The sequence below is a fragment of the Manis pentadactyla genome, chromosome 2 (genome assembly GCF_030020395.1).
Source record: "Manis pentadactyla isolate mManPen7 chromosome 2, mManPen7.hap1, whole genome shotgun sequence".
In the NCBI taxonomy this organism is placed as follows: Eukaryota; Metazoa; Chordata; class Mammalia; order Pholidota; family Manidae; genus Manis; species Manis pentadactyla.
In genome coordinates, this window is record NC_080020.1 from 41,815,590 (window position 1) to 41,834,581 (window position 18,992).

General features: G+C 42.6%; 1 protein-coding gene across 12 annotated transcripts in view; it reads left to right on the forward strand.

Annotated features, from left to right (window-relative positions):
* TENM2 (teneurin transmembrane protein 2) overlaps positions 1 to 18,992 on the forward strand; it is a 1,165,071-nt gene that overhangs the window by 758,309 nt on the left and 387,770 nt on the right. For 2 of the 12 annotated variants that reach the window (XM_057491522.1, XM_057491535.1), the window contains exons 1-3: positions 3,927 to 4,286; positions 4,756 to 5,063; positions 5,604 to 5,686. The exons of 4 other annotated variants lie outside the window; for them this stretch is intronic. In XM_057491522.1, the coding sequence (XP_057347505.1) occupies positions 5,671 to 5,686 (16 nt within the window). In that variant the 5' untranslated portion in view covers positions 3,927 to 4,286; positions 4,756 to 5,063; positions 5,604 to 5,670. 6 more of the 12 variants (XM_057491526.1, XM_057491520.1, XM_057491524.1 and 3 more) reach the window with 6 other exon arrangements.

Consider the following 18,992-nt stretch of genomic DNA (forward strand, 5'->3'; position numbering starts at 1 on the left):
CTAGGAGATTCAAATCTGGTTCTGTCCAACCAAGACGTTGGAATTCCTTCACAGCCCAAAATAAGAGGTTGTTCTCTAGCTGTGAACAAGTTTGGGGGAAGTTTGCTTCTATAGCTGTGGTCCTGCTCACCTGGGTATCTGAAAATCCTCCTCAGCCTTCCTTAGTACCCAGATTTAAACTTCCTCCCTGGCAACAGGAAATCACAGAATAAGAAAACATTGGCTATGATCTTTTTCAGGTATGGCAAAGGGTGGGAGAGCGAGGGGAGAGCTGATGTGGGAGGATGAGAAGGAAAAGAAAAACATAAACCCACATAAATGACAGGAATCTATGTTCCAGGCTATCTTCTGAGCTCCATAGTGAGCCCTAAGGCCATTAGGAAAACCCCTTATCCTCTTTTATCTTCTTTTTCCTCATTTATATTTTGAGGGATTTGAACTAAATGACCATGTAAGTCCCATTAAAACCCTTTGATCCACATTAGGATGGGTAATTTATTTTGATGTTGCCTCTGATGTAGAAGAGCTTAGAAAGAGAGAGTTGGGTTGGAAGGTGGCTGCTGAAACACTAGACAAACCTCACCTTCACTGGTGACTCAACCAAAAAAAAAAAAAAGACAATAGAACCACAACACCATGAAGGATCCCAGGCAGGGTTCTATAGGATATCTTGTTCTGGAGCAGGGAGAGAGGGCCTGAGGGAGGAACATGGGGCCACATCCTACGCCATCCCCAGGCTCTCTTTGGGCTCTCCACCAGCCACCCTGCTGCCTTCTGCCCAGCCTTAACTTGGAAGTTGAAAACTCAACGAAGTTTCTGAATCAGCTTCCAGAGACAAGAAAAATGCTCACTCCTCTCCCTAAAGAGCTTAATGTTAACTTCAGAGGGAGTGATCTCTGCTTTTGCTTCACTTAAGAGGGTTATTCAGATGAGGATTATGTGGTTTTTGAATCTTCTCTGCCACTTTAACTTCTTAAACCACCAATTTAAAGACAGCCTTAAACAATTGTTCTGCTCAAGGAAACAGGAAGTAGGTGCCCCAAGCAATTCCTTGTTTAGTTCTGGAAGTGTTGATAAATCATTTCTTAATTCTGGGGCCAAGGACACTCCTATGCCACTTAGGTAATCTCAGCAGTACATATTGAGGAATATTTATCATTAGAAATTGACTTAGAGCTTCCACGCGGTTGGGACAGGGCAGGGAATCCTAAAATTTTAAGACCACCAAGACTGTCTCCATATTCCATATTATTACAGAGACAAAGGAAAGCCTGTGTGGTAAGACTAGCATTCTAACCCTGCAGTGTAAAAGTACAAATGGCTCAGAAAAGTATATCCAGTAAGAGAAGAAATGTTCAACTTAATGCTGGCTAATTTAGTAGGTATGGTGCAAAGAAAAATAAGGAAAATGTTAACTTAATGAAGCAAAATCATGACTTGTATTAGACAGTGATTAGCTGTGATCTGTGCAATGAATAAAGCAGGGCCATGTTACAACTTGATTTGGCTGATGTGTTTCAGAAGGACTCATAATTCATGTTGCAACTGGAGAAATAGCTTCAGCGCATGATGCAACATACTGCATTTTTGTTAAAGTGGTTTGACAAGAAGCAAAAGATGGAATTGTTTGAAACTCTAATTGAGAAAGTATCTCAATTTCCATGCAGTCCAGCTGTTCACAGGGATGTAGTCCCAGTATGCATGGGTATTTCTTAGCAATGAAAAGTTGTAGAACCTACTTCTTTTGAAGATTTATAATTTCAGTAGCTCTTGTTTATGTAAGCAAGAAGTGTGGTTAGTATTTCAAAAAACTGCATGTTCAAGACCTCTTGTACTTGTTTATACAGAAAAGGATGCAATTATGTATTAATTATGTCATTAGAGAAGAGACAGATGAACTAACTTATGTATTTTCCAAAGATAGTAATAAGATGTGTATGTTATCATCCAGTGAAAATGCAGCCTTCATAAATATAAAGAGTCTGAAGTATTTTCTCATTTGAAAGATTTATAAACTTCTACTGAAACCCTTAGGTACTAAAATGGCTTAGCAAAACTGTGGAATCTCATTTGTTGAGAAACTTAAAATCAAAATTTAAAGCAATCATTTTCCCAAAAAAATTAAGTTCATCAGGAATACTGGTTTTATATGCACATTATTAAAGCAGAGATACTGGATCAAGTCTAAACCAATTTACTGGATAGTGAAATAAAAACTTGGCTGAGAGTTCCATTGGTTTTACCTTTGGCCTTCTGGGTGATGGAAGGAGCATTTGCAAGGATGTCAGATGTGGGGGTGCCAGCTCAGCTGTGCTAGGTGACATGAAATTGAGTGAGTCCCTTACACTGTCTGGCTCTCCTTGTCCTTTTTCATAAAATCCTGGTTTTGTATTAAACTAGAGGCTCTCAGCCTCTGTTCCTTGTAGCTTGGGGAATGCAGTGTGGATAAGTGGATGGAGGGTTCTACAGGATGGAACTTCAGGCCACTTTTTCTCCCATCTCAAGTAACGCAGCCCTGTTTTGGACATCAAAATTCTGAAATAGTTTTAGTTTATAGTTTCACCAACAGAAAGGTGTCCAGTTGGGTTTCAAAATGTTAGAATCTCTTTTTTAAAAAATAAATAAATTCCCTTAATACTCTGTTTTTATACTCTCTTTAGTATTTCACTGACTGTCTCTGTTGTGGGGCAACTCACCTGAAGTTTACTGAAGGCAAGCCATAGTTATGACTACAGTGCTTCATGCACAGATTGTCAATAATGAAGTGATTGTTCGGGGAACACTTAGGGGCAGGGCTCAGGTACTGGTGGAACAGTCAGAGTCAGCTTTATGCCAATTAACTGATAACCTTTTGAAAATTCTTGATAGCCAAAGTTTACTATGAGCTCATACGGTGCCAGACACCGAGTTAACTACATTTCTGACAGTATCCTCAAAGTCCTAGAAGTGGGTCTCATTCTCCACAGTTTCCAGTTGAAAACGCTGAGGCTCAGGGAGCTTGGATGCCTTGTCCATGGCCCCGGGTCAGCAAACGGCTGGCAGACCCTAGGTCTTGCCCACATTGCAGCTCTGGAGGGCAGCCACAGGTCCCCTGGGATCCTTGCCAAGACTTTAAGTCCACGGCAGTCTTTAAGTTGATTATTGCTTAGTTATAAAAGGAATAAATGGTATTCTTGAATAATCTTCTTCCCAAGGAATCATCTCTATTCTTGTCACTCTTTTTCATTGCCTCTAAGTCCTTTCTAAGAAAATTTACAGTCTCGGATGGATTCCCAAGAGGCGAGGATGAAAAGAGTCACCTCTCTGAGAGCACAGTTGGGCCCACATGAGACCAAAACCATCTTAAGGGTCAGTGGACTGGATGACCCAGCCTTCTGGGTCTAGGTAGTCAATTCTCCAACTTGAAATCATTCTACAGGGCAACTTGTGCTTTTCCATTCATCACGCTGTGGGTGCCTGGATTGGATCCCTGTGTGGTGTGTTCTATCATGCCCCCTTTTATCTGTTTATTGTTGAGGAAAGCCTGCTTCTTCCTGTACTGGAGCAAATTCCCCGCTGCTTGACTATTGTGTGCATCTGAGAGAGGGTTTGATCCCTTCAGGCTCTGCTCCACTGACCTACACTGTGTTCTCTACCATTGTTTCCACCTCAGACACCAATTTTCAACCCAGCATATCTCAGTTGGGATGGACTAAGTCATCAGAAGTGACACTGTAAAAAAAATAATAAACTGGCCAAACACAGGAATGCACATTCAAAGGAAGCCTTCGGAGAGAAGCAAATTGCTCTCTTTCTCCTGTGTTCTTGGATGAGACAACTGACTTTCCCTAAGCCGACTTCTTGCCTAGGCAAACTGACTTAACTGTGAGGTGCTGCCAAAGGTTGCTTCACTAAGCGGTGCCTGGGGCTTCTGCAAAGTGAAGTCACCTCAGCCTGCCAAGCAGGGACTTTCTAGCTAGACACCAGGGGAAATTGATAGCCTTCTCATTGCTCCTACAGAGGAGGAAGTTACTGTCATCATCCTTCCCTCCTGGTACCAGCATACAGTTCATTCTGCCTGTGGCTAACATGCCCAGCTCATAATGTGTTGTCGAGCTATCAACAAGACAGGAAATGGTGGACTGCAACTTGGAGAATTGTTCGTTTTGCTGAGGAGGAGACCTGGGGACAGAATCATTGCTCTACTTGGCTAAGTCAGTGGTCTTCCCATCTAGTGCTCTGACCTGGATGGGGCACCAAGGAGCATTTGCTGGGTGAGCATGATTGCTCTGCATCTAGCTCGGAAGGTTAGTCATGTTGCCAAGTGCTCCTTGCTTCCCTTTACAGCCCATTCTAAATCAATCTTCCATGAATTCATCAAAACGGGTTTTCTTGTAGTGCTTCAACTTTGCTGCTTCCATATCAATGCCCCCAGCCCAGGGCACCACTTGCAGGGCATTCTCCAAAGTGTGATCTGAGCTTTCCTCCCTTGAGCGTTTTCTGCACACTGCAGGGGATGTGTCCTTTTCCCTCAGCTCATTTGCCATGGTGGCCACATTTCAGTGTTCTCTGGGCTCCTAGCAGATGAGTTAGGACATGCCTCAAAGTGCTTTTGTTTCCTCTGGAAGAGGTTGAATCTGGGAAGAGAGTGGGAGAAAATATATGTGGGAACAGTTTAATTGTATCCATGAGGATTCGTAGTACTCAGGATGCCAGCGTGTGTTTTCCAGAGCCGAGAGCTGACATAAATAATGTAGCGTACCTTGCTTTGTGCAGGCTTGCTGAGGAATGCTGATGGAGAAAAAGCCAAGCTGGGATCTGAAGCTCCCGGCTCCCGGCATAGCCTTTAAAATCCTTTTATTGAATAGTAGTTTGGAAACTGCAGCCAGGGCCTTGGCGAGCTGTATATGCCAGAAGCCGACAGAGGAGTAACTTTGGAGGAAGCTGCCTCACTTGGTCTTTGGAGAATGAGAATCTGGTGCAGCCTGGGTGGCTCCAGCTAACGATTGGTTCATTTCATTTTGCGTTCCTAATCCCAGAAGGAATAAGGAATAGGACAGCTTTGACAAGGCTCTGAGAGCTGGGTAAGTGTGCAGCTGTTGCTAACAAGACAGGACTGGCCCCTCAAACATAGTTAAAAGCATCTTGCTAGCTTTTTAGAGCCTCTTGCCTTAATGGTAAGAGCCAAATGAGCTTTGCGGGACAGCTAACCCCAAATCAAGACCTGCAGCTTAAGTTCATTTAAAGGCAAAGTGTGCACTGGGGAAAGCAGGAGGACCACAAACCCCACAGTTCGTTTGTGGAAGGAAACAAATGTCTTTCCATGAGATTTTTACAGGAGGTCTGCCAAGCCAAATATCCAACTGAAGCATCTTTCAGTTTTGATTTAAGATACAACTTAAGCTTTGTCTTGGTCATAATTGATAGAAGTGAAGGAAAAGATGGGGGTGAGAGGGATGGAGTAGAGGGATGTTAGTTAATGATTCTCTGTTGTTGTTAATGTTATGGGACAGGTTCTGGGCATTCAGTAAAAAAGTCAGCTATTCCTTGCTTATTCTCTGGTGGTTTAGAGAAGGACCTCAGGGAATATTTGTATTTTGTTTTTTTTTTTCCTTTTGATTAAGGCATTTGGGGTCTAGAAAAGAAGATTAAAGCAGGATCCATTTAATTTATTTAGTTTGCCTCACAGACATGAAGCTTCAGAATGGTAAGTGTCAATTATATTCCTACCGATCGGGAAACTAGCTGGGAGAAGGGTTCTCAAGCAGGAGTTCTGAGCAAGGATCTGTTACCAAATCCAAGCTGTTTCATAATTTTTGGCCAGTGATAGGAGCTGGTGCGTCGGTATAAAAAGCACATGACAAGTTTGGTCTGATTAAAAGAGTAGATGCGACTTGCCCTTTAAGGGATGTGTTTCCCTGCTGCTGCTGCTGGTTTGATGATTATGTGACCTCATTTGGAAGCCAGCTATAACCCACTTAAATTCACAAGAAAAATGTAAAAATATTCAGACACTTCCATTAAGGGACTTGTGTATTATTTTCCCCCTTTTAAGTTGCTACGTAGTTGTTTTGTTTTTTTCTCCATTGAAAAAGTCTCATCTGAATGTGTCTTATAAAACAGTATTTGGGAATTCTGTTTGTGGTATGATCCTATGGGTATGTTGCTAAGAACTCTAGATGTTGCTTTTAACCATCTGATTGAACCATTGGTGGAAAATAATGTATTTTGGTTGAGCCATGTTTCAGCAGCTCCTAACAATGCCTGTGTTTTATTTACCTGCTGCTTTAGGTGTTACATCAAAACTTCTATTCAAGAGCCCCACATACTCCTCGGTGCTTATGCAAATGATTTCCCAGAGCTGAGTTGTTGTTTTGGCTTGTTTTGTTTTCCCTGTCAATTTTACCAGCATAGATAAGGGGTAAGGTGGGAGAGATGAGTGTTAACTGAATTTCTTTAGTTAGAAGGATCTGTTTCAACAGTTTTCTAGCAAGCTTTCCATCCTTTGGGCAATAGCATGCCCATCTGTGAAATGGGCTCGAGATCTGATTAACGATGTCATACCTCTGCACTCTGGAAGACTCTTAGTCATGGTTGCAAATACTTGAAAGGAAAAAAATGTAATAGGGACTTAGCTAAGGGGTTGTCTGCAAGCTATTCTCTGTAGGCCTGAGTCTAAAAATGTTTTAAGCACCCCAAAACTGTGTTGCCTGTTGGTTTTTATTTTTAAGTGCATTAGAAGAAAGTACATTTTAACAGCAGAGAGAAATGTAATACTTCTCATAAACAAAACTCAGTTTTTATAACCTCAGAAGTGACCTGAAGGAATGTGAGGAATTGATAGAAGGCTATGGTTCTCGGGTGCAAAGTCATGGCTTCATGTTTAATTTAACAAAACATTAAACATTTCATGTTTAATTTAATGAAACATTAGAGCACTAGGATTTGTCACCTTCATGACAGAATGTCAGGAGTGTGGGATAGTTTCAGAATATGTGTTCCTTCTGCAGAATTCACATATGACACTGGAAATGTTTCACATCTGAAGACCTATACCGTATTCCTAGGGGTCTTTTTCCCTCTGGTAAAAGAAGGAGAAGCAAGTAAAACAACAGAAACAACAGCACATTAGGCATGCACCACTAGTCTAGCTAATTTTAGGGGGGCTGTTAGCCGGCATGTAGGCAAATCTATTAACATTTAGCATCAGCACGAATGCAATTGCATTTCCGCTTTCTGTGTTTCTGGCAAAATAAAAGCAGACGAGCTTCAGGACAAGAAAACAATGGACATTGGAACCATTTGTGAGGCAGTCAACTTTTTGTTAAACCTCTTTGGATTTTGTAATGAGTTGTTTAAGATTTAAGTAAATCTATCAGTTTGATAAAGATTATTACCAATGAGAAAAAGGAAATCTGCCTTGCCAGATTTTTTTCTTCCTCTGGAAAATGTGGCTGTGGGGGAATAGGTTTACTTTGCCTTTGGCTTCTGAGGGAAAATTTCCCTTTTTGTATTTCAAAGGGCTGAAAAACAGATATACCCTACCTCTCAGTCTATATTTTACAGATTGTAGGGACTCTATTTTCATCTGATGCTTTAAAGGTTTAGCTCTTTTTGATGGAAAACAGGAATTTATGTGTGAGCAATGAAGGAGATTACCAATTTGTAAAACCTGTATATATACATAAACATATACACACACACATATTTATACATGCACATATATATACATATACTAAATATACAGGCTTACAACCCCTCCCCCCATTTCTGCCTCCATTCATTGAAATTATCTCCTGTACCGTTTCTGGAATGCTGTATAAAACACTACATAGAATTATGCAATTGCAGTATTTTGTTTTGCCACGGCAGGAGTGTGAATACCTCTCCGTGGTATTACATACTCAGCCTGAACGTGTGGCTTCCTTGTGCACCCTGAAGTGGCTGAGACCAGATGCTTCAGAGAGAGATGTCATATTAATGTAATTCAGAGGAGCATATGGCAAGAGAAAAATCGTTACGACAGTTACTGACCTGAAGAGCAAGTCGCTTTTTTAACCTTCAAAAAAAAAAGTTTTAACCCCGTCTTAAGTAGCAGCAGAAACTTATTTAGTTGAAAAATTATTTTCAACTCTCCTGAAGGATGCATTCTGGAATGGGGGTACAAAAGAGTGGCTGGGCTTCTGGTGAGCCCTACTTCTTTTGGTGGGGTTAGGAAAGTGGGGAGACCCCAGCCAGCCCTGGTGGGAAGGATGGTGTGCTCCCACTCAATCTCCACTCCCCAGGCAGCCTGCAGACTCTGCGCCTGGGGGGGTGAGAGCTGAGAGCCAGCAGGGTGGGACCAGCTCACCCCCAGGCTTCTCCCCTTGCTGAGGAGCTCCCAGGAAAGTTCACTCTGGTTAGCTGCCCCTGGAGGCCAGAGGTGCCCTGCTGCCCTACTGCACTGCCTGCTGCCTCTCTGACCATGGTCCTGACCCGTGGGTGACTCAGAAGTGGCCGTGTCTGATGATGAACTCTCTTCACTTCAAAGGCCTCTTCTGAGCCCCGTCCAGAAGGAAAGCACACAGACAAGGGCCCCGTCCTAGAGGGGCTCCTATCTGATGGGGAAGGCTGCTGAATGAAACACATGAGGCAGAGTCTTCAGTGCTCTGGGTGCCAAGGAGAGGAAGGCTTGCCTGGCGGCAGGTACCAGGTGTGTGCAGAGAAGAGGGCAGCTGGTCCTCAGAGAGCAGGTCATGAAAGGCTTCATGGAGACTATTGGTCAAGAGAGGTCTCCTGGAAGGCTGCCCTGGAAGATGTGGAGGTAGGGCCTTCCAGGCCCAGAAAATGGTAAATATTTGGCAGATCAGGTAACTTCAGGTGCTGAGTATAGAAAGGCTGGTACACAGGATACAAAGATGGTGAAGGACTGACTGTATGAGAAAAAATGAGCAGAGCCCCCATGGTACGTGCCTTTCCATACCATCCAGTCTGCAGAGCCATCTAAGAAGTCCAACACAGCAGGCAGTCCACGGCAGGAAGCATGGCCCGGGCTGGGCGCACCACAGCAACAGCTCGGGGTGCTATATGGGCTATGTTCTCCATGTCTGGTTTGACTTTTAAAACAATCTGTGTTGGCTGTCACTGTGTGGACCAGACAATTAAACCCCAAGGCCTCAGGTGGAGCCGGGGTGCTGCTGGCTTGCAACCTCTGCAGGCGGACACCAGGGCACATGAGACGGGAGTCCATCCTCTGGCTAGCTTGCTTTAAATCTGAAAAAAAATTAGAGAGGAGCTTTGACAAACATAAAGAGCATGTTTGAAGACAAATTTTCTCCAAAATGATCCAATTTTCAAGTGCCCACACTTGAAACTTGGACACTGACCGGCCCCATCATGTCAACAAGGGCTGAATGCACAGTTCTTACTCAAAGCCATGGCCCAACCGCAGGTGCCGCTAGCACCCTGGGACTCAGCTCACATGGGAGCCCTGAGTTCCAGAGGGCAGAGCCGTGGCAGGGCAGAGAAGGGATGGGACCCTTCCAGCAAGCCTTCTCTCCTGGGGTGGGGTACACTGCCAACAGCCGGCCATGTGGTGCCAGCAGCCCTTCCCAGCCAGGGGCCAGAGGCAGTCAACTGGCAACACTTGAAAATCTGGTTGCAGAGGAAAGTCTTAAATATATATGTTTATGTTTACATCTGGATTTATATATTTATTTAATGATGAGCATGTTCAGCTTTCTTCATGTAGCCAAAGTTTCTGGAGGTGGAATCAGAAATGCAGATTGAAATGTCGACACTGTAGATACAGACACACACAATTAGCTTGTCATGGCTAATGAGTGCCTTTGTGCTTAGCCCATGTGGTATGTGGTCTGGTTTTTTTTTTTGCTTTGCTTTTCATTTTCTCATTTTGTTGACAGCAATTAAACCTTTTACCCAATGGTAATAGCAGAGAGACCCCCACTTGTGTGAAAAAGCGGTAGTGTGTTCCATAGGCGCATCTTTTGAGAACACAGCGTCCTACACCTTGACTCCTCTGCTGCCAGTTGACTGCCTCTGGCCCCTGGCTGGGAAGGGCTGCTGGCACCACATGGCCGGCTGTTGGCAGTGTACCCCACCCCAGGAGAGAAGGCTTGCTGGAAGGGTCCCATCCCTCCTCTGCCCTGCCACGGCTCTGCCCTCTGGAACTCAGGGCTCCCATGTGAGCTGAGTCCCAGGGTGCTAGCGGCACCTGCGGTTGGGCCATGGCTTTGAGTAAGAACTGTGCATTCAGCCCTTGTTGACATGATGGGGCAGGTCAGTGTCCAAATATATTTGTCTGAAGAGTGGCCAGTATTACCTCTCAACTCTGGGGGAATAATGCTAATGATGATTTTTTTTTTTAATTGTGGTCAAGGTATCAGCTCAAGCCCCAGTTCCACAAACTTGCCACAGCCTCTGTGCGCTGCTGGGGCTCCTGTGCTCACTCGCGCCCACCTTCCCTTGCAGGCTCTGCTCCCGCAGCGCCCCAGTCCAAGGGTCTGTGCCTGCTCCTTTCTCTCCACTCCACACTGATCCAGTTGTGGAACTTGGCCCCCTGTCCTTGGTATGTGCAAAAAACCAAATCACAAACCAGCAAACAGACACGCAGGCACACAAAATCATCCACCCGAGACCTCTGTGCAAAGCACACTTTACTGAAAGTTTGGGCGAAAGGAGAAGAATTCCATGTGCCAGCAATGGAGAAGGAATATTTGACATCCCATGTCTTAAACTGTCCCTGGAGCTCAAGGAAGCAAAGTCAGTAAAGATCTATGCTCTTGAGGTTTCAGCTCTCCACCAAGTTCCCCACTCTCGCTCTCTTCTCTCTGGGCAGAAATTGAAGTGTTTTTCCCCCATCTGTAGGTAGAGCAGGTCAGCATGTTCTGCCTTGGCCCCCAAGCCAGCGCCCTAGTCAATACAGTGGCGAACAGAAGCCAGTCTGTTCTGGGCTTAGCCTTTCTCCCTAGCCTGACAGACTCTGCCACCAGAAGACAATGGTGTAAAATTTCATTTCCCCTCATATATAAATAATACCATTTCCCACCATCACCAACCATTAAGACACCAAGAAAAGTTGTTTTGTTTCAAATAAGTTTTTCTTGACACATAATACTGTATTGTGTATTTCATTATGCTTTTCAGTGCCCTTCCCACATGGATGATTGATTGATCACATGGTCAATTAGAGAGGCAGTGTGGCCAAAGGGCAGGCGCACAGACTCTGGTGTGCACTTCTACTTACTAGCTGTGTGACTCTGAGCAAGTTGCTTAAGTTCTCTGACCTCCCCATAAATGAGGGATTATCATGGCACCTCCCTGAGAGGCCTATTTTGTAATTAAATGAGATAATGCATGTGAACAGGTGCTCATTTCAGAACTTCACACATACAGTTGTTATTTCCTTTGTCTATACTCTATTTCATTGGTTCATTTTCATTCAAATTTCATTATAGGATTTTTCCTTCTATTTCCAAAATAGTTTCAATTTAAGTTGTTAGGGTGCTGGAATTCTGGCATAAGCCAGTCACACCTCATGAAAATTGACACACAGTTGCGACCCTTGTCCATCCTCGGGACAGAAGGGGGCAGTCCTGTTGCCTTCCTCCAAGTCAGCTTTCGGCTAGTGCACGTTCCTGGGCAGTACTGTCCTCCGTACTGCTGTTTTAACCAGACAGCTAACAGACCCGAGGTGGTTCCAAATAACTGACATTGGTGGAATATTTTTCCAAGCAGAGTGTTACTAAAAGCATAAATATTCAGAAGTATCTCCTTCTCCTTCAGTGGCTCAAAATCCAGCCATTCCCCCTTGGTTTGAGTCCTCAGAGGGTGGGACTGACAGGGGGCAAGGAACAATTATTGCAACTAAATTTTAATCAACAGTTTCAGTGACAATATTGAATTAAAAAGTTACTAGCTACAGGTTAGAACATGGCTTAGCTCAAACAGGGGCAAATCAGTCATTCTGTGGTGATTAACATCTATTCAGAACAGAGAATGTATTATGGGTACTAAATTATCCTAGGAATTAATGAAGTCTTTTTAAAGGGCTTAAAATATGTTAATAAATACAGTATTCCAGCACCTGCAGCTCAAGGAACCAAAGTCATTAAATTATATTTATTATTACAGGGATCTAGGTGGGGGGAAAAACAGTTTAATGAGCATGAATGAAACAAGGGTTTTTTATTTAAAACTTCTTACCTAAAGAAAGTGTTCCTTTTGAGGACCTATTGTATAGAATCAGTGAGTGAGAGAACTATATACAAAATAAATCAGGGACAATAATTTTCTAACCTTTGGGCAATGAACTTCAGGGTCCACTGAGGACACTGCAAACTCTCTACTCTCTTCCTATTGAACTTAACGTGGGATTCAGCTTTCCCCTCTCTGCCTGCCACTTCTTTAGCTTCAGTTTCCACCACCTTCACATTCATGCTCCACCCAAGAGCCATACCCTCCTTGCAGTTTCTCAAACATATGAAACTCTCTTCTACCTCAAGGCCTTAGAGCATGCCTTTACCACTGCATGACATTTATTTTGCAACAATTCATTAGTGCATTGCCAGGTTTTGTCCTAAACAAATTTTAAGTATTAGCTAATTTAATCCCTGCAGCAGCCTACTGGACTGGGTCCCATGATTATCTCCATTTTATAGACAGAGAAATGAGTCAGAGATAGGTTAAGTGCTTGCCTTAGGCCCTGCTGACCTGAGGTCTCTTCACCACAAAGCTGTGCAGCCTCTTTGTGACTATCATCCCTCAGACCTCAGCCTAGATGTCCCTGGCACCTTTATCTAAAGTTACTCCCCACCACCCCCATTCATCTCTTTCAGGATCCAGTTTCACCACTTAAAATGATTACATGTACTTGCATTTTAGTTGTCATTTCCCTTCTCTGGCACTACCATCCTGTCCATGAAGGCAGCGACTGTTTTTCCTTGATGCTGTATTCCCAACTCTATAAAAGTAACTGACATTTAACAAATACTGATGTGTATTTGTTTAATGGGTCCTCGAATTCACTGTTTGTTGTCTGTAGCCAGAGTAAATGATATTTTTCATTCGTCTTTTTTCAAATTTTCAGGAAGAGAGGGTAGCTCTCTTTCTGTGATTAAATATCTTCTAGTCAATTGATATAAAAATGAAAGCTAGCATAATCATTTTTATATTAAGTCTGGGTTCTGATACATGAAAGGTTGGAAATTGATGACTAGGTATGGCTCCTATTTGACAGGTAAAGGGTCAGAGAACCTGAACCAAGAAACCACTTGTTCTAGGCCGGGAGCTGGTCAGGACATTGCACAAGAGCAGACCCTGGCCCTCCTAGCTGTGGGCCAGTGTTGTTTCTGCCCATCTGCCTTGCTCATTTGGCCACATAGGCTGATAGCATCGAGAGAAACCCATTAGAAACAGAAGAGCTTTCTCAGCCTGACGTTTGCTGTTACTAAGAACATGGTGCTTGGCAGGTCTGCAGCAGTAGACTGAAGCTCTCTTATTTTCTTAAATCTTGGGGTGTTTGAGGTGAAAATTAACTGTCTGCCTATCCTTGTGGTGGAATGCATTTGAAACGCTATTTCCTGCTATGAAGTGAAAGAAGAAAAACAAACAAACACACATTTGGAATTAAAACTGGAAGTCCCAGAGCTACACATCACGCCTAGAGGGAGATGCCAACCTTAGAGAAATTGCCCCATTTTCCTGGTTTGCCAGCTTGGTAAGGATACAGTCTGGCTACTAAAATCCCCAGCACCATGATTCTCTACCCCTTAGGTGCCATGGCCCACATTATGAATCTGATTAAAAGTTTTGGGCTATATGCCCAGAGAAAAGGAATATGTACAAAAGTGAAACATTTTGCACATTATTTCAGGGAACTTATGGACACTCCTTTTGTCCATTTCTCGGATCTCTAGAGGCCTATGGATTCCAGCTTAAGAAGTCCTAGTAGCACATAGCACATAATATTAGTTAATTAGAAAATCTAATATTTATTAAGTTCTTGTTATATATTAAACACTTGACTGATTATACATTTTTTCTTTATTTATATTCATATATTTAACTTCATCCTCAAGTATCACAACTGTTCCCATTTTACAGATGAGAAAACTGAGACTCAGAAAAGCTAAAGAAACTGGAAAGTATTGGAGCCTGGATTAGAACCCAGATGATTGGTTGCCCAAGCCACACAAAGGTGGGGGTATGGAAAGTTTACACAGAGTAGCCCTTCACCAGCTTGTATGTAATGCCATGATAAATCCTGTGGTAGAAAATAAAGGCTAATTAAGCAGAACAACTTCAGAGTGTCAGTGAAGCCTACAAAGGGCTAGGGACTCCCTACTGTACATCTTTCAGCTCCTCGTGGAGAAGCAATCAGAATGGTTTCAGGCCAGCTCCATCCAGGAATTGCCTCCATCCTCCTACCTATTGGAGCACTGGGATTTCTAGGGGCTTGACATCCTTAACCCACTTGGATGGAGCTGACAGTCCTTATGTTTTTTAACAGCCTGTATTCATATTACTCTTAGTTTGAGAATGTCTGTCATCAAATGGGCAGTTGGGTCCTGCCTGTCTGAATGTGAAACCCTCTTGGGAATGTTCAGAACCAACTGGATTGTCAACACACTTTATAAGAAGCTATTAGTGTGAGGTGTGTTCAATTATTTCTTGCTTTCCTCAAGAGAATAAACAGTGAACCCATCAGAAGTTGCTTGAGAATGTCCCTTTGACCAAAGGAAGAAGTCATTTTTACTTAGGCATGAGTCTTATTTAGCAAGATGGAACTAATAACTAATGGATTTGTATATCTCTGTGTTTACAAGGCTTTACCTAAGCATTTTATCTTTATAAATTAGTGCTGGTCTAGGCCTCTGACTGGGCACTGAGATTAAAGAAGTGAATCAGATATAGCCTCTGGCCCCAAGGAGCTTACAGTCCAGGAAAAAGGCAGGAGGTGTAAACCCATCAGTGTAATGTGTGGTGGGATGTGACATAATGTGCAGACAAAGGAGCAGGTGGTTGGCTCATGTTCAAAAGTTTATGACTGGCCACAGGGACAGACTTAGCGAAGCAGCTAAGAACAGTATATTCCCCCAAACAAGGATTCTCAGACCTGACTGGACGTCACAATGCCCCAGAGGGATGGTTAAGACACAAATTGTTGAGCACCAGCCCACATTTCTATTTCAGTGGGTCTGGGATGGGTCTCGACCTGCATTTTTAACAAGTTCTCAGACAGTGGTGTCGCTGCTGGTCTGTGGACCACACTGGGAGAACCATTTGTCTAGCCATGCCAGAGAAAAGATAATAGAGAAAATACTCATTGTTTTTAGTTTTTACTCCCTTTAATTTTAAAATACATCACTCCGCCCTTTCTTTGTCTTGCTCTAATGTTGTGAGTTTCCTTATGACTATGTGTCCTTGTTATTCTTTGAAATTGTAGCTCTGTCGTGTTCTGTAAGATTGCTTTCTTTTGTCTTTTTTTAAGTACCTGACTTCAGCCTCTCATAGGTAGAAACAGCAGGATACTATGAAAAATGATAAGCCACTTATATGAATTATGAGTTACATGAATTCTTAAGGATGTGAGTCTGTGGGTATGCATTTATTCTAAAGTCACTCTGTGGTCAGCACTGTTTCTCACAAAATACTCTGGACCTGTGGGAGGATAATTAAATGAAGAAGGTAGTCAAATTTCAGATCTAGTTTTACATATCCTCAGGTCATTTCAGACACCGTAGGGGCTAAATTATATTCCAAGGGGATCAGGAGAGAAGAGGACACCCGAGAAAGCCTAACACAGGGACAACACGGCAGCCTTTTCATAAACAAAATCACGTTGTTAGCTACCTGCAATGGAAAATATGAACTCATGTCAGAAAACAATACCAAGTCCCTATTAATGATTCTCTTTTCCTTTATTCTTTTGGTCCATTGTGCACAGGAAATAAGAACCTTGTGGACAGAAAGATCATCATTTGTCAATCCTTTTGCAGCAATTTTCCCGACAGTTCTTTCAGCTCTAAGTGCTTTTAAATATCTGTCAGTATCATCTAACAGCTTTCATGGGAGGGGAAAACAACGACGCCTGTTTGCTGCATAAGAATGAGCCGAGTGGCTTTTGCCTTTCTGGACCACAGTGAACATGATGGTTCTGTCCATATGTGGATTTCCACTTGCAGCTGTGCAGTTATTGTTTGCACTTAGACCTTAAGTTGTCTGTAATTTTTATGTGTGTAGGAATGATGCCAATTGAGAGAGAGAATGAACCAAAAAATATATATATTTAGCGTCTCGGAGATGAGACAAGTCAATAAACAGCTTGATTACTAATTCATTCAGGAACAAAAATAATGGCTTTCTAAACGGAAACGACCAAATCCAATAACTAACTGTTTGTCAGGGCAGTAATAATGGTATTTGTATCTCTTTTAATTGGCTTTAACCTTTCCCTTCATGTGTGCAGTATTAAAAATTTAAAGAGGAAAGTATTTAGAGGCATAGATTTACAGCACTGCGTGGATTACATGCTTTTTAATGAGGTCAGGACAATAAACCATCTGAGCAGAACTTGCTGCCCAGTGATGAATTACTCCCCTCTACAATAGACAGACTACAGCGAGCGTGTGAGCACACCCACATGTTCACAGGCCCATCTGTGCAGACCAAGTGATTCTCGGCTTGGCTGTTGAGCTCACACAGGGTGTTTCCAGTTACAAGGAGTGTCAAGACATTTTCAAAATACAGCGCCGTGACCTACTGTGTGGAAAGGCGAAAGCTGCAGTGTTTCTCTCAGATACTCATGTATGTCTGTTTAGTACAAGTATATATGCAAGGATGGGTGGATGGAAGGAAGGGAAGGAGGGGGAGAGAAAGAGGGGAGGAAATAAAGAGAAGAAAGGGAGGGAGGGAGAGAACTACAGATGATTTGGAAGGCACCCACAGCAGTGTGCTAGAGATGGCTCATACTGACTTGTACAACCTTTCCTGATTCTATCATGTCTATAGCTTACAATTCTAGCTGATGAGCGTATTACCCCACAGATATCAGCAAATACTATAAATCAGACCTTTTTTTTTTCCCTAGAAAGCCAATTGTTCAGCATTTATCAGCACACCACTGGACATGCAACAAACCATCCAGTTATATCTAGAAAGTAAGTTTACTGGGAGAAGGAGAGCTAGATGAAGAAAGAGGACTGGGAATAAGAAACAAGACATTTTTCCTCTTTATTTTATAAATAACTTTACTTGAAATTTTCATTAAGCATTTATTTTCTAATGAAATCAACTCTGTTGCAAAATTAATCCACACATATCATTAAAACTTTTTTTAAATACAGAAATGGAATTACTCACTTTTCCTTTGTAAATCAGATACAAAGCATTTATACAAGAAAAATAATTATTCAAATAGAATCAAATGCTCAAAAGGTGTAAAACAGCTAGACACATATCCTTTGACAGTGAAAACTTCCAAATCAAAAGGAAAACAGAAACACACACACAGCATTAATGTAGATCAACCCAGAAGAGTGGAGTGTCTGCCGTCAGATCCCATCCCAACAAATTCTAGTGAAGAAAGTCACACGGCACCTCCTAAACTCATCTCCTCCTGTTGATTGATTGACTCAACTCTTATCACTTCTTTAGCTAATCAGCAGCCTTGAGTTGGCAGTGGGAAACATTGCTAATGAAGAGAAAGGCACTCCACTCCAGATTAGAGCTGCAGTGCCACTAAAAATGTTCCATGCGTGTGGGCCAGCCAGTCTGTCACCACTGAAGAAATGTTGACACTTCCTTTTTGCTCCTTGGAGATACTGACAGATCTGGTCAGCCTCAATGAGAGGCAGAGTAAAGAGGGTTCCTTGTTTCCCCCTCCTTTCCAGTCCCTTGTCATTTATCTCAGTTGTTCTGTCTCCAAGATAGCCACCAATTCCAGGTGATTACATACTTCTGACCTAATTGGTCTTATTTCCTAGAACTCTTACAAATGAAAGTCCCATTCCTAGAGGCTGATCCCTAACTGTTCATGAAAATAGATGTTTAATTTTACAAACATGTATTCATTCATTAACAAAGATGTCTATGTGCCAGGCACTGAGTTAGGTGTGGGGAGATGGTGGTGAACCCATCAGACAACGGCCTTGCTTTCAAGGAGCTGACCTTCCAAGTAGGCAGAGACACAACACACACAACCAGGAAAACCAGAGTGTAATAAATATACCAGAGTGTAAGCAACATTTGAAAAATGGTGAAATAGTGGGGCTGTGATATAGAGCTACTTATGTATATTATGTATCAGTATTCATATCATTTCCTCTAGGTTGGCTGGAAGGGAGAACACTTTGAGGTGGTAAACTTTTAACTGAGATGTGAGTGACAGGAAGTAGATCATATTACAAAATGTTTGTCCTAAATGCTCTTAATGGAGATTTTTCTTCTCCCATGGAGGGTGCACCCACTTTTAAAATAGAAGTCCAATGGAAGATAGACTGGAGATTCTTTCTTTCTTTACTGGTAGCTATTTCAAAGTAATTACAAGCAGTCTCCCTGCCTATACCCTTAGGAAAGATACTCAACATTGGGATCATTTGTATATGTGCATCTGGTTTCATCTTCTTAAATATCCCTAATTCCCTGAAAGAAAAATAGGACATTCAGAAGTTGAGATCTCATAAACTATGACATCTCACAGTTGTGAGTGTCTGTACAACTTCAACAAACAGTGTATTGGAAAGGAATGTAGGTAGACTTTGGATCAAGAAATGTCTGGATTCATCTGCCAGCACTGCCACTTACTCAGTGTCATTCTGATGTGGAATAGCCTCTCTCGGAGCATGTGGTGCCCTCAGCTGGTAACATGAGGTAAAAGTGCCCACTTCATAAGTGAGGGTGCAAATCAAATATGGTCATGTCTATAAAGTACCTGGCTCAGAGTAGTCCAGCTCTTCCTTTTAGAGAAGTTTCTGGAAATCCTGCAACTCACCAGAGTAAGACTATTATTCCAT